This window comes from Rhinichthys klamathensis, unplaced genomic scaffold, assembly GCF_029890125.1.
Source record: "Rhinichthys klamathensis goyatoka isolate OS25496 unplaced genomic scaffold, OSU_Roscu_1.1 h1tg000523l_1, whole genome shotgun sequence".
NCBI lineage: Eukaryota > Metazoa > Chordata > Actinopteri > Cypriniformes > Leuciscidae > Rhinichthys > Rhinichthys klamathensis.
Genome location: NW_026607002.1, coordinates 36,886 through 53,392, shown reverse-complemented (window position 1 = coordinate 53,392; position 16,507 = coordinate 36,886). Strand labels below are relative to the sequence as shown.

The following is a 16,507-nucleotide window of genomic DNA, read 5'->3' as shown; positions in this document are numbered from 1 at the left end:
AACTATAAAATATTAAATATTGAAACATAAAATCAAATCAAATAATAACTCAGAACATATGTCATCTTTATATGTGGAACATGATTTTTGGACATTTCACAGTGGATGAAGCAGGACAAATAATTATCAAGCAGTCTAACACCGTCTCAACACCAGACGCGAGCAGCGCCAGAATGAGCCCATTATAATCACTCATGATGCGGCGCGACGTGAAGCAACACAAGTCTTTCAAATGCAACTTCTGACAGGAACGACGAATGGATTTGCAGCGGTCGCTTTGTCGCTTCCGGTGTAGACGGTGTGAGACATTGGCCCTGTCCCAAATGGCGCACTTCATGCGGACTTTCAGTCTCGTGGACTTAAATTGCGCGTGCTCGCCAAGTCTACGAGTCCGTAGGCCGTCCCATTTAGCATTTTAACGCTCTGAAGTGTGCTCAGCAGCGCCCCCTGTGTACCCTTGAAGCGAATAGATGCCGGCTCCACGCACTTTAACTACCCAGGAATCCTTGCGAAAAGGCCAATCAGACAGCGGATAGGAGGAGATTTCGCTCACGGACAATTGTTAACATGGCTGAGAAGAAAATATTTAAGTGTAATTATCATTACGGTTTTTATGACAAGTTTATACAAACATGATCATCGACCAGTGGTTGATGTCTCAAACATAGGCTAATAATAGCGAGCTGAATAATACGATCGCATTATGATTCATTAAATAAATAGAACAGAATGTCAGGGCTTTACTGAGTCATATGTAAACACAACAACAACAGGCAGCATATTTCCCCGAACCTGTAGCTCCTGTCCATAACAACAACCAGACCGTCTTCCTGTTTCCGGCGTGACGATCGAGTCTGTCCCAAAAACACGTCAACGCGAGCGATGCGAGCTACACGCTCCTTTTCATAGTACGCAAGCAGACGCAAGCGTCACCGGCGATGCGTGAAATGCAATACACCGATCGCGCAGCAGGGGGTAGTAGAGTCTAGAGTCGGGTCACGTGATGTTCAGATCAAAATGGCAACTGAAGAGGAGTGCATATTGCTGATTTTACATCGGCGGCAACAAAGGATGTATACGAACAAGCTCGCATAACTTTTCCTCTTCGCCCGCCATTGTATTCAAATCTTCTTCTTCTGTAAACATAATAATATACCTTTTTATGTACATTACTTGCAATGTCGCCCCCACTGACAACGCATAGTATTGCGTGCATCGGCGCGTCGCGTATAAAAAACTAGGATGACACATTTGGCTACGCATCGACGCATAATGGCGGCCGAAGCGTAGCGATGTGTAGCCTTGCGAACGCGTATGCGTAATAATAATAATAATAATAATAATTCATTACATTTATATAGCGCTTTTCTCGGCACTCAAAGCGCTTTACATGGAAGGGGGAATCTCCTCAACCACCACCAATGTGCAGCATCCACCTGGATGATGCGACGGCAGCCATATTGCGCCAGAACGCCCACCACACACCAGCTTACTGGTGGAGAGGAGACAGAGTGATGAAGCCAATCAGTGTATATATATATGGGGATGATTAGGAGGCCATGATGGACAGAGGCCACTGGGCAAATTGGGCCAGGATGCCGGGGTTACACCCCTACTCTTTCGAAAGACATCCTGGGATTTTTTGTGACCACAGAGAGTCAGGACCTCGGTTTAACGTCTCATCCGAAGGACGGTGCTCTTTGACAGTATAGTGTCCCCATTACTATACTGGGGCGTTAGGACCCACACAGACCACAGGGTGAGCGCCCCCTGCTGGCCTCACTAACACCTCTTCCAGCAGCAACCTGGTTTTCTCAGAAGGTCTCCCATCCAGGTACTAACCAGGCTCAGCCCTGCTTAGCTTCAGTGGGCAATCAGTCTTGGGCTACAACGCATCTTGTACCGATGCGTTGACTATGTAAGGGCCCTATAGGTCTGCACTACATGACGTCACCGAAGTGTGGACTCTAAAGGCTGATTTGTACTTCTGTGTCGGACCTACGCCGGAGCCTCTACGCTTTAGACTACGCGTTGGTTTTCATTTATACTTCTGCGTCGTTGTCCGCGTTGACGCGCAATTACACATGCAGAGGGAGCATGAGAAATCCGAGGGAGCGGTTCTAGATGACCAATCACAGCGCTTGCGTTCGCGTAGAATTGACGCATTGCCACATTTTTGGAGAGGTGCACGTCAGGGTACGCGCGCTACACACAGCCTACGGCGTAGCTACGGCGTGAGTTTGACGCAGAAGTATAAATTGGGCTTGAGGAAGTCCACAAGTCCGGAGTGTGCCATTTGGGACAGGGCCATTAGCGATCATCACATATTGCAATAAGGAAATTAAGAAGGATAGTCTGAATGTGTCGCTCTCTCTTTCAGACTCCCTCGAAACTTCTCTCCAGTATTTTGGGCAAGAGTAACCTGCAGTTTGCTGGTATGAGTATCAATCTCAACATCTCCACCAGCAGTTTAAACCTGATGACACCGGACTCCAAACAGGTACAAAAACACACATCTCTCTCTCTCTCTCTCTCTCTCTCTCTCTCTCTCTCTCTCTCTCTCTCTCTCTCTCTCTCTCTCTCTCTCTCTCTCTCTCTCTCTCTCTCTCTTCTCTCTCTCTCTCTCTCTCTCTCTCTCTCTCTCTCTCTCTCTCTCTCTCTCTCTCTCTCTCTCTCTCTCTCTCTCTCTCTCTCTCTCTCTCTCTCTCTCTCTCTGTTGCAGATGAATGATGCTCCTTCCTGTTTCCACAGATAATAGCCAATCATCACATGCAGTCCATATCCTTTGCCTCCGGTGGAGATCCGGTAAGACTTCACAACATCACACCAATGATTCATTCTTCAGCTGACGTTCAGTCTCACGACACTTTATGGCGAATCTCAGAGCGCTCGGGGGGGAAGTGAAGGTGTTTAGCTTTTAATGATTATTTCCCGCCCCTTTAAGACTTCTGTTCGTAAATGACCTCATGACTGGCTAGTCTCTGTGTACTAGTTGTTTAAATGAGATCAAGTTGCTGAATATTGAATAAATATTGATATGTTAAATAATCGTGATGTCATAATCATAACATTTTTATGAATTAGACATTTTTGCCATTTTTAATGCGTAAATGTGGGCGGTCAAATGTGAATGAACTCATAGATGTAATGTCATAAGAATGACATTTTTATTAAGTCACTTTTCGGTTTTTAGTATGTAAATGTGGGAGCTCATGTTAATGAGTTCTTACTTGTGATGTCATGATCATGACAATTAAATTAATTAGAAATGTTTCCATTTTTAATGCGTAAATGTGGGCGGTCAAATGTCAGTCCCTCCAGAAAACCGCGATTATGCGATCGTATTATTTAGTGCATAATCAGCCAAAGTCATTATTTTTTCAAATACGCCGCACTTTCGCCGCATACATTTCCGATTTTCGTGCAAAATATGCGGGGCTTGCATGATTTCATAATCCTCGCATTTTCGTTGCAAAAAAGTTTGCTTCACACGAGAGCAGCCGTTTCCCGCTGTTGCCATGGGAACGTTATGAAGTGACGTAATTACGCGACGTGAACATCATCGAAAAGCTGTAAAACAGGAGCACACTTAAATTTTTTATATTTTATTTATTCATTTTTACAGAAGTTGTAGCATATTCCTTTTGTAAAGCCACAGAACTTGTTTGACTCATCAATGTTTTGTAAGTTTGATGTGTTTATTAAGGTCTGAAATAAAACAAGATGAGAACTGAAATATTCCAGCACTTTCTGTGATGTGATCATAGGAAGTAATAAGAAATGACTCTTTACATTAAGGTAGTTGCCTAGTGAGAACAGGGTGTTGGGGAATCACTTTTTTTCTTCTTTTTTCATCAAACCGCAGTTTTTGCAAGTTCCCGCAATTTCACCGCATAAAATTGCATAAATATCCCGCATATTCCATCGCATTTTTTAAGAAAACGGGCCGCATAATCAAGGATTTTTGCCCGCAACAATCACAAAAAAACTCAGCTTTTTTCTGGAAGGACTGAAATGTGAGTGAGCTCATAGATATGATGTCATAACCATGACAACTGACAAATCAGTCGTTAGTTTCAATCTGCGCAGACTGGGGAGGGGATGAGATGTACAAATACATCAAACTCCTATTTCAGAAGAGCAAGAAATATCCTGTTCTCCATCATATGACGCCTTTGAAGAAACATGCTCATAAAAGCATTAGCTCAGTTTAGGTTTGAATCATGTTCTCTGTCTTCTGTCAACAGGACACGACTGATTACGTCGCTTATGTAGCGAAAGATCCTGTTAACCGGAGAGGTATTACTCCCGTCTTTTCCTTCGCTGATGATTTGTGTGTCATTCTTTTCGGATGTTAAAATACGGTAACGCTTCCTTTTACAGTACAGTACTTACGTGTACTTACAGTGTACTTACCTAGAAAGTACTGGCTAATAAAAGGTAAGTACATGAGGTAGGGGTAGGTTTAGGGGTAGGTTCAGGGTTAGTATGTACATGGGTAACAGGACTGTAAAAGGAAGCGTTACCTAAAATACTTTCTTATGTCCATGTTACTGTTCGGAGACAAGTAATCCCTTCTTATGTTGCGACTTGAGTAACACTGTTTGTTTGAGAGTGTGTGACGTGTCAGCTTCAGAACAGAACTACTTGTTTGACCAGTAGCAAATGAATTAACTAATTTCATAATGGTTCCATAACATTCACAATGATGGTTGGTGCAGGATTGGCGATGCTCTTGTTGATCAACCACAGTTTTAGCTGTACGGCTCCTGAGGGCCTTTTCATTGTGTTCACCACACTGGGCCGCCCTGTAGCGCTACATCCACAAACAAGCGTGATTGATCAGTCCGCCACGGCTGCATTTAGCATCAAAAAATCAATTTCTGTGGCTGTTATATCTTCCTCTCTTTTCATTTCATGGATCTTTTAACTTCCTGTCAGCGCAGAGGCCACGTTTTAAAACTCTTGCTGTACTTTCTGAAGCATTTTTGATATTGTCAGAGGAAAGATCCTGTAATGAACACTTCACAGCGGAGTGAGTCAGCAAATCGCCATCCGTTTCACCATCTGCTGATTTTTAAAACTTCAGCATGCGTGCGTGTCTTATGTGTGTGTGTGTGTGTGTGTGTGTGTGTAGCTGTATGTCAGATTGATTGTTGCTTCATTTGTGTTTCATTTATTTTGATGAATAAAAAACATGTTCATGTCACAGTTCACCCTAAAATTAAAATAAGTAAATTTAGAAATTGTATTTGCATAAGGACAGTGAAGTCTGTTTTCTGACTGTTGCCTGACAATTAAACACATTTATTTTCACTCCAAATTCTCATGATCATAATGCACGGTTAAAGAACTGTAGGTGGTTCGTGAGTACATGAAAAGCTAATTAATTGAATAACTATTAGCTTAATTATTAAATAATAATTAATTGAATCATAAAAAAATTCAACTTGAAATAATCATTTCAAAATTAAACGCTTTCTATGACAATTAACCAACATCAGAGAACCGTGAATATGCAAATGTGTTGTTAAATTATTGAAATATTTTTTCAAAATTAAAAAATCCCAGTTGGAATTCGAGTATTTAAAATCAAAAAGGCTTTATATATATATATATGTTACTGTAATAGTATTTGTACATATTTTTGTACTGCAATACAATTATTTTTAAATGAACATAGGCAGTACAACAAATGCTACCATGATGTACAAAAGCATCACAATTTAAAAACCATTATTTTTTTCGGACTAAACTAATGAGAATTTCAAGGGTTAAATTTGCTATTGTCATTAAATGGCTATGTTTTTTTTGTTTTTTTGGGGGGTGAAATATGACCCATACATGTTCTTGACAGGTTTGGTGAGATTCATCCTGACTGTGTGTTGATTTCTAGCATGTCATATTCTGGAGTGCTCCGACGGTCTGGCTCAGGATGTGATCAGTACGATCGGTCAGGCGTTCGACCTGCGCTTTCAGCTCTATTTGCAGTGTCCATCCAGCAAACCCTCATCCATGCACGACAAGTGAGTCCACACACACACACACACCTTCAGGACTCTGAGCCTGAGGCTGCTTCTACATCTCATTTGTCCTCTCTTCAGGGTTATGAGTACGGACGAGCCCCCGTGGACAGAGGAAGGGGAGGAGTCCGCCGATCATCACTACTACAACAGCATTCCCGGCAAGATGCCGCCACCAGGAGGATTCATTGATGCTAGACTGACCAATCAGACGCAAGACAGCAGCCAGGTCTGCAGCACTAGTCACTCACACACACTCATGCGCTGTTTATACCAGCTGACAGGAAGTGACCTGACCAGGGATCAATACACTCAAGCTCAGTTCGTTCTGTAAATGCAGTACATGTGTTTTGGTAAATAATGAGAGTAAAGGATTATGTTATGATGAAATGTCCATTAAATATCATATTTACTTCTGTAGATAAAAGAAATCAGGTCACTAAAATGAATCAAGGGACTAATTTAAATTGAGGGAACCAAACATATCTGATATTAATGGTAATAATATTTACTTAAATTTAAATTCTATTTACAATACAATTTTGTTATAATATTGAAATGACTGACACAAAACAATTCCAACTTTCCCACTACATAAATAATAATTCAATTAAAATAAATATTATATTTTGTTAAAATATTAAAAGAAACAGCACAAAATATAGAATAATTCCAACTGTCCCACTCCAAAATATATAATAATTTAATTAAAATAATCAAAAAGTAATATTAAATATTGTTATAATATCAAAACCAGCAACACAAAGTACAGAACCATTTCAACTGTCCCACTCCAACATATATAATTAAGTAAAATAAATAAATATTATATTTTGTTATAATATCAAAAGAAACAACACAAAATACAGAACAATTCCAACTGTCCCCCTCCAACATATATACGAATTCTATTCAAATAATAAATATGTAAATATTAAATATTGTTAATATACCAAAACCAGCAACACAAAATACAGAACTATTCCAACTTTCTCACTCCAACATGTATATTACAGTTATCAGTACAGTATTAAGTATTGTTAAAAAAAAAACTCACATTCCACATGATCTGCTTCTTAACAACTTGTATAAACGTTGACATTAGTGAATGACTTCCTATAGTGTGGAGTCTGTTTCCTGTCTGTCAGTGAATGTGACTCCAGCAGGTCAGAGATGAGGAGGTATGATAACTCATATGCTAACTCATATGCTGTCCACACAGGGCGCTGGAGTCGACCAGACATACTACCAGGGCCGACCCATGTTCTTCCAGCAAGGTACAATTCACTTTTATTTTCACATTTAGACCGTTAAAGAGACAACTCGCTTAAAAACCTTTGTGGCAAACCTATATGACACAAAAGATGATATTTTGAAGAATGTTACCAATGTTTTGTTTTTAGTTTTTCAAAATATCTTCTTTTGTTTTTCTGTCTGTGCTTCTCATTTAGGGTCCTGTGACATATACAGTCTCCCTGAGGTCAAAGGTCAAGCCCCTAAAGCAGGAGAAGTCCCCACGTATGTGAACACGCAGCACATTGACACGCAGGTGTTGGCCGCCCTGCAGGGAGAGTCAGAGGCGGCGTCCGATTCGGGCACGACCGGGACAGCTAAAGACAGCCCGAGGAAGGACCTCTTTGACATGAGTAAGAGACACAGAGACTGGAGCTTTCAATGTTGCTGCTACAGCTTCCGATAGAAAAAATAAATAAAAATTGTGCAAATGATTTGGTGAAAAGCAGAGAACAACACAGCCATTCCTTTCAACAACTAAAGAGTAGGGGTTGAGCAGACTAGTCTACTTTAATGCTCTGCCATGACGCTTTAAGCTTGACGTCGACTAGTTGCTGATCACTCATGGCCTATAGAGGGCGCAACAGGATAATAAATCTTTGAAGTCCATGTAACGAGGTTCGTTGTTGTGGGAAGGAGGAGGCGAGAACCGGCGAACAATCAACAGACTTTAATAACAAAATAAAACAAATACAAAACGAAAGTGAAAGACAGCAGCTCCTCACGGACGACTGCTGTCACATATAAAACAAAACGCAACATAAGATCAGGCCTGTTCCTCTCTCACTCTCCACTGTCGTCGCTCCTCCTTTATGACAAATAAATGCATACTCCGAGAGCGCTCCACAAGATATGTTTGATTATGCCATCTGGATGTTCAAAATTGATCGCGTGAATGCATGTTTTACACAGCTTATTGTACATGTAAGTTAATCGCCTTTCTAAACTGCTGCTGCAGTGTAACACACACACACACACAGACAGTAACGCACATATCACGTGAAGATCGCGCACACAGAATCATTCAGTAGCGCAGAAATATATTGTAAACTTAGTTCTGTGATTTATCAATAAAATAGCTTAGAATCTGAAAAGTTCTAGCATATATTTCTTAGTAACTAAAACCCAGAGCTTCACTATTAGTAGAGAGACGGCGTCAGTAGAATTAATTCTCACGCATCATATAAATGTAATCTTTACTGTGCTACTTTATCTGTATCTGATTTAGAAGAGCAGAAATCTGAGAAATATAACGACCCAAAGACAAAAGAACTGATCAGAGTAAGCTGTTATGTAGGAGCGCTGTGTCAATATGCCAGAGCTGAGCACAAGACGACCCGTGTTCAGTCTCAGCTCGAGGTCCAGGCTTATTCGCTCATCAGTGACATCATCAGCGACGACTTGACTTTCATCGCATAAATGTAGTGCTGGGCGGTTTGACCAAAAATTTATATCAAGTTTTTTTTTTTCAAAATTATGCCGGTTTTCCGGTTTATGACAGGGTTTTTTTTTTTTCTTCATGCATAATCAGGTGTTCAAAGCATTGTCTACTGGTTGAGAGAGGAATTACTGCAGTAAATTGACTTAGGATGGTCTATTTTACTGTCATTAGTGAATATTGTAGAATAATTCCACACTAGTAATACAGGTTTGCATGGCCCTAGAAAATTATGCTGTTGTTTACAAATAAGAGCCAGTCATGGTTCTAATGAAGTGAGAAATCAGAATACAAAGACAATTGCAGTCAAAATACAGAACTTTTACTGTGCAAATTTCAAAAAACAAAACAAAAAAAATTTATAAAAACCTCCAAACAACAGACCCGGCTCCTCTTTTTGGCACAAGTTCTTCTGTGTCATGTTCTACTAGTTCTGCAGCATCCATCTTCCCTGTAACGTAACACCAGAGCACTGCTGTTTACCCTCGGCTCGCAGTCGCTGCTTAGAAGTGCAACATTGTAAAGGGTCCGTCTGAAACAGTGTCGCGCAGCGTAACGTTCGCTCCGAGCGTTGTGTAATTAAATACATCGGTATGGCGGTATATTAAAAATGTATATCATAACGAAAATATACACCGGTTTTCGGTATGAACCGGTATACCGCCCAGCACTACATAAATGTCTGAAGTCTTTATAAGTAAATGTGGTTGTCAATCCCAAAAACTGACCGTGTGAACGTAGCCTGTGAGTATCTACTGTATGCATACGGATAAAGTTCAATTTTGCAACTAAATAAAAGATGAGCACATGGGATAACAGGTTTCGTGTGCTCACGCCCTCAGAGCCGTTTGAGGACGCCATCATGACTCAGTCTCCAGCTCCTCCAGCCTCAGAACTACATAAAGCGGCGTCCGTGGATAACTCCAGTCCGCTGCTGATGCGAGCGGCCGCCCTGAGAGCTCAAGAGGAGCTGGAGGACCACGCGTGGTATCACGGCGAGATGAGCCGGCGCCAGGCTGAGAAACTGCTGCTCCACGACGGAGACTTCCTGGTGCGCAAGAGCGCCACAAACCCGGGGTCATACGTGCTGACGGGGATGCACAACGGCCTGGCCAAACACCTGCTGCTGGTCGATCCAGAGGGAACGGTGAGGACTATGCACTACGGCTGTCGAACCAACATTTATTCAGACGCCTTCAACATGTCTCACATTATCACAGTTTATTCGCTATTGTTTAGAAAATGGTAATGGAGGAGTTACTCATCCGCACTCACGATCATCAAGGTGCCAGACAAACAAGACTTAAGATCTCAGAAAATAAATAAACTGTCCGCAAATTTAATCACCAAGCTTTCGGTCAAAAGACCATCCTCAGGGCATACAGACAATAAATGTAACAATCAATTTAACTGCGTTCAAACACATCAGGACAATCAACAGTGATTACCAACACCTGTGAAAGCCAGGTAGGAGAGTTGTAGTCCAATAGTGGGAGTTGTAGTTTTTCTTTAACCTACCCAATAAACTGAGTTATCTAGGTGATTTACACATTTACTCCCCATAGTGAAAATCCCCAATACAAGAAACAAACATAAATACACTTATACAAAAATACAGGCGCATATATATACATATACATACATACATAGATACATGCTTGTAAGAGCATCAGTAAAACCTTCATACCTTGGGTAGGTTAAAGAAAAACTACAACTCCCACTATTGGACTACAACTCTCCTACCTGGCTTTCACAGGTGTTGGTAATCACTGTTGATTGTCCTGATGTGTTTGAACACAGTTAAATTGATTGTTACATTTATTGTCTGTATGCCCTGAGGATGGTCTTTTGACCGAACGCTTGGTGGTTAAATTTGCTTAAAGAATTTAAGTGTGCGGACAGTTTATTTATTTTCTGAGATCTTTAGAAAATGGTAATAAAATATGACAAGAACTCAGAGTTATCAAATCAGTGGATATTTCACTGGTTTTGTCCAACCTTCTGTTAGACTCTCATAAATGAATGAGGTTGAATATCTGTCAGCTGTTAAATTTAACTACACAATTAGATGATACCAATTTAGGTCAACAAATTACCAAGCAATGCTTCATGTTGTTCAGTCTGTGGTGTAAAAAGGTCGCATTAGCAATTAAAGAAAAAAATACTTAAGCAAAACATGGTCAGGTCAAAGTGTCTGAATCATTTTTGGTCCCAAATTTGTATAAATTTTAGTGGTAGTCACTGTATGAAGAATTTTTGGGTATAATAAGTCACAGTTTACTTTATTTTCCTATCCTCACATACATAAATGAACTAAAGTGTCCTGCACCCACTAGGTGCTAAAAACTATATCTGGTGTCTGAATAATTTTTAGTTTGACTGTAAATGAAGAGGCTTGGTCGACCAGATGTTAATTAGTTGGTTGGTCACAGAAAAAAAAAACTCCACATAAAGTGGCAAAGTCCGATGGACAGATCGTTAACACGGCTGATCCATGTGGTAATTATGCCAGGCAGGAAATCCAAACACTCATTGACTTATCACTTTTTAACATATTAGTAGTAGCCTAATGTTAGCCACTCACTCTTACGTTAACCTAGATAAACGTGTGCTATTATTAGGCGCATTTCCAAGTGTTCATGGGGAGTGTGTGTAAGCTAAATTAGCTGCCATTTTTAACTTAACGTGCATTTCTCTCTATAGTCAGCCTCGTCCACTTCATTAAAATGTTCAAAATGTGCACTTAATTTATCTTTTAAAGGCTCATTATGGTTTAGTACACTGCACGGCCAAAGAAAAGTCGCCAGCATGTTATGTGTTCGGCAACAGTTCTTCTAACCCGAACTGATGGAGTGTGTAGCTTTTCATTTCTTAAACACACATGTACTATGAAGGTATGGCAAGCCGTTTTAACTTTTATTCATTTCCAGGATATGAATTGTTGATATCAACAATTACATTTTTTGATATCAACAATTAAATTCTTGATATCAACAATTCAATTCTTGATATCAACAATTGAATTATTGATATCAAAAATGTAATTCTTGATATCAACAATTGTATTTTCACTAGTGAAATGTCACCATAGACTGCCATTCAAAATCAATTGTTGATATCAAGAATTGATTTCTTACTAGTAGAAATATAATTTTTGATATCAATAATTACATTGTTACTAGTAAAAATGCGAATTCCTGAAATCAATAATTAAATTATCACTAGTCTAAATGTCTATTCTTGATATCAACAACTGAATTGCTACTAGTAAAAATTTTCATTTTTGATATCTGAAAATGTATTTCTGATATCAATATTATTTCAGATATCTAAAATGGCTTTCTTACTAGTAACAATCACATTCATGATATCAGAAATTAACATTGTCACTAGTGAAAATTGAATTATTAATATCAAAAATGAACATTGTTACTAGTAGCAATTCAATTGTTGATATCAAGAATAGACATTTCAACTAGTGACAATTTAATTCTTGATATCAAAAATAAAGGTTTTTACTAGTAAGAATTGTATTTCTGATATGTGAAATTGGAATTTCAACTAGTAAGAAATAAATTCTTGATATCAAGAATTGATTTTGAATGGCAGCCTATGGTGACATTTCACTAGTGAAAATACAATTACAGATATCAAGAATTATCATTTTAACTAGTGAAAATGTAAATGTTGATGTCAAGAATTAGCATTGTTACTAGTGAAAATGTAATTCCTGATATCAAAATTGCCATTGTTACTAGTAGAAATATTATTCCTGATATCAATAATTATAATTTTAACTAGTGAAAATTGAATTGTTGATATCAAGTATTCATATCCTGGAAATGAATAAAAGTTAAAACGGCTTGCCATATATGAAGACACATCATAGCCATATTCCAGGATGACAATGTCAAGATTCATCAGGCTCAGATTGTAAGAGAATGGTTGTTAGAATTGTCAATACTTGTTCTTGACCAAAAATGTATGCACCTTTTGATGGAAGTAATTAATGCAAATAAATGTTGTGATGGAATTCATGTGTGAAATGATTCTTCATGCTCCTCACAACCATTATTTCACAGTTTGAGTCTTGATGAATCTTGACATTGTCATCCTGGAATACGGCCATGTTTGTCTTCATACATGTGTTTTTAATAAATGAAAAGCTACACACTCACAAACACATAACACATAACATGCTATAAACATAATAATCACTGCAATAATGATCCAATCATAGACTCTTAAGCATTTGCCTGTTTAAATCCTTTTTTTTTTGGCCGTGCAGTGTGTTTAATGTAGAACAATGTAAGCGATGTTACATATATATACCGTCTCAGCCCTGAAACTCAAACCATTTTCTGATGCTTCCCACCCACCCCCGCAACACCTCCATATATTTAAGTCATTCAATTGATATCATAAACTTGCGACTAGTCGATTATTGGCTGAAATGAACGACTACCAGTAGACCAGGCAAACCTTTGGTCGGACGCAGCTTTACTATTCACCTATAGTTAATTTGACTACGCCTGTAACAGATGTTGCTAAAGTGTCATTTTATCCATGAGAATGAGTTGAAAAATTGATATATATAGTATTTCTTAAAAATACCACGGCTGCTCCTCTGAGCATTGATGTTATAAATATCCCGCATGAAAGCAGCGGGTGCAAACGTCTCCAGAGCACCAGAGAAAATGCTACTATTTTGGGTTCGTTTGTAGTTTCATCAAACATTGAAGTTGAATGTACAACATTTGGAGTGAAAAGTTGAACTTGAATTTAAGAAGTAAATGAGTCACATTAGAGTCACGTGATCCATTTAATCAGGCGCATAGAAATACTGCAATGTATCTTCATTTTACATCATAACTTTACTTTTCTAAATCCTAAAACATTTAAACAAGACAGAAATCCCATATTTCCTCAGGATAAATTGAGTCTCTTCTGCTCACTAAGGCTGGATTTATTTGATCAAAAACAGAAAAAAATTCGAAATATTATTACAATTTAAATTTTAAACCGTCATTTATTCCTGTGATCAAAGCTGTATTTTCAGCATCATTACTCCAGTCTTCAGTGTCACATGATCCTCCAGAAATCACATTTCTGATTATTATCAGTGTTGAAAACAGTTGTGCTGTGGAATATTTTTGTGCAAACCGAGATACATTTTTAAGGATTCTTTCATAAGTTAAAAAAAAACTGCAATATTCTGTAACAGTATAAAATGTCTTTACTGTCATCAATTGAATGCATCCTTGCCGAATAAAAGTATTCATGTCTTTACGTTTAAAAACAGAAGTGAACATGCAAGCGTCTTTCAGTCCAGTGTGCTTAAACTTTCAAATCAAATTTCTGTCTCCTCAAGGTTCGGACGAAAGATCACATATTCGAGAGCATAAGCCACCTGATTGGCCATCACCGTGACAACAACCTGCCAATCGTCTCGGCAGGGAGCGAACTGTGTTTGAAGCAGCCGGTCGAAAGAAAACAGTGACGACACGTGGGAGTTTTCCGAAAACAAACTCTCCGTCGGCGAACACGTGACGGCCGTCAAACTGCTTGACTGTGACGACAGAGGGCGAAAGCGAACCCGATTTATAGAACTGATACAGTTATTTTATTGCGCTGGTTGAGAATCTATATTTTTGAAGAAGACGCTGATGGATTTCGTCGTAAAGTCGGAAGTTTGGAACTCGATCTCCAAGAGGGGATGAGAGGAAAACCCAGATAAAGAAAAAGTATTTTAGAATAAAAAAGTTTTAGTTTTGTCTATCAAGCACAACCGGATTTTAATGTTCGTCGGTAAGAGATAGAAGGAAAACGAAAAGCTGTTTATATTGACCTATTTTAGGAATGTGTCCTTTACTGCAGCTAGTGTGCCAGATCATTTGGTAGCTTCTATCGAATCACTGTTGATTATGCTTTTCAGAGGGAAGATGACGTGAATGTGTTTGCTTTAACAGAAACCACACTCGGACATGCTGCACGTACACACACCACCACGACCAAAACACACACACACACACAACACACACATGGCTTTAAAGTACCTACATTTTTGTATGACGTTGAAACCTGTGGCACTCGCATGACTTAACTTAACTGTACTTGTGCTGATTGTCGGTAGCATCCAGAGCCCCAGCGGAGGAGCTTTTGTGTATGCTCACAATGTTAAATATTTATGCTTCCCAGTATTCATTGAGCTTAGCTCCTTCTTTAAACGTGTCAGAGGTGTGTAGTTGCTCGGTTCGGGGCTTACTTTATACCTTGGATGTTTCTATCGGTTAGGACTTTCATGGTTTGACTGTGGGCTTCACAAACAGACAAATTGGTATTATAATTAGTCTTCTGATGATTATTTTCAATTAAACGGTTCTAAGTGAATAGCACAATCAACTATTTCCGGTCTGATGTGGTTTTGCACAGTCCAATTACTGGATGAACTGGAATATCACTGGATTTTCCACTGTTTTAGACACACGTAAAAAAAACGATTACACCGTAAACATTTCGTTTTGTCTTTAAATCCACATTTCGGATGAATGAAATTTGCATCTGATACAATTACTAATTAGAAATTAGCACCGAGATAATATCATCATGCATAAAGGTGCATCTCATAAAAATGTCAAGAAATTGACATCAAAATCCACACAAAATTATATTTTTGTCAAAGAAAATGAAGCTTAATGTCAAAAAAGCTTTTTATGCTGAATATAATTGATTCTTTTCTTCTTTTTTGGCAAAATCTTTGTGAGATTCACCCTTAAATTCACTTAAATTGTGATTTGCATTGCTATTAAATAGGTTTTGTAGCCTAGAATCAATGATGTGAAGACCTGTGTGCAGTTTCATATATGCTCAGCTGTGGATCTTTTTTCTTTCTCGAAATAGGCCATTTTAATGATTGTTGTTATTGTTTGCATCACTTTAAATATTGTCACTCTCACACAAACACAACACATGATATTTATGTATTGACATTTGTCACATTGGAAATATTGATTTGGAGGCACAGGATGAATCTCATATTTAGTTTTAAATCTTTTTATTTTAAATTATTTACATTTAATTTAATTCTTTTTAAATATTAAAATGAGAAAATAATCTCATATATATATATTTAGTTTTAAATTCTTTTTATTTTACATTTATTTTAAATTATTTACATTTAATTTTTTTTAAATATTAAAATGAGAAAATAATCTCATATCTGTGTGTGTGTAATATAATTTTTAATTATTTTACATTTATTTTAAATATTAAAATGAGAAAGAAACCTCGTACTTCATAGTTTCATTGCAAATTTACAGCACAAAATAAAATCATTACTTTTACATGTGCATATTTTTGTTGATAAATATTATATCACCCTCTACTTTGCGAGTCAAAGTTGCATTATTCTGGTCAAAACTCAAGTGCAAATCAACAGGTTTAGAAAAGAAAGACTAGTTCAGCTTAAACGGCTTCATGACACAAGCTCTACATCTTGAAATGCTGTTTTTAAAGGGCGCTGGACACTGCTGGTGGATTGTATATCAGTGAGAAATCTGCATCTCAAACTCCAAAGTGATTCTGAACACAACATGCATTCACAGATTTCTACTCTGCGAAATGACCTAAGGATTTTCCAGCGGTGGCGACTTTCCCCATTTAAACTGCCAAATCCCAGCCGATTTTCACTGACCTCTTCACATGTTTATCTAAATGACTAATGTTAGGGAAAGATGTTCTGTTACATTATACA

The 16,507-nt window shown here is 38.3% G+C and overlaps 1 protein-coding gene across 1 annotated transcript in view; it reads left to right on the top strand.

Annotated features, from left to right (window-relative positions):
* shc3 (SHC (Src homology 2 domain containing) transforming protein 3) overlaps nucleotides 1-14,263 on the top strand; it is a 29,633-nt gene extending 15,370 nt beyond the window's left edge. Inside the window, exons 4-12 of the mRNA XM_056238419.1 lie at nucleotides 2,381-2,500; nucleotides 2,752-2,805; nucleotides 4,248-4,299; nucleotides 5,897-6,026; nucleotides 6,105-6,252; nucleotides 7,246-7,300; nucleotides 7,475-7,669; nucleotides 9,597-9,901; nucleotides 14,126-14,263. Of these exons, the coding sequence (XP_056094394.1) occupies nucleotides 2,381-2,500; nucleotides 2,752-2,805; nucleotides 4,248-4,299; nucleotides 5,897-6,026; nucleotides 6,105-6,252; nucleotides 7,246-7,300; nucleotides 7,475-7,669; nucleotides 9,597-9,901; nucleotides 14,126-14,254 (1,188 nt within the window). The 3' untranslated portion in view covers nucleotides 14,255-14,263. The remainder of the gene's footprint in view (nucleotides 1-2,380; nucleotides 2,501-2,751; nucleotides 2,806-4,247; nucleotides 4,300-5,896; nucleotides 6,027-6,104; nucleotides 6,253-7,245; nucleotides 7,301-7,474; nucleotides 7,670-9,596; nucleotides 9,902-14,125) is intronic.
* Nucleotides 14,264-16,507: the final 2,244 nt, after the last annotated feature.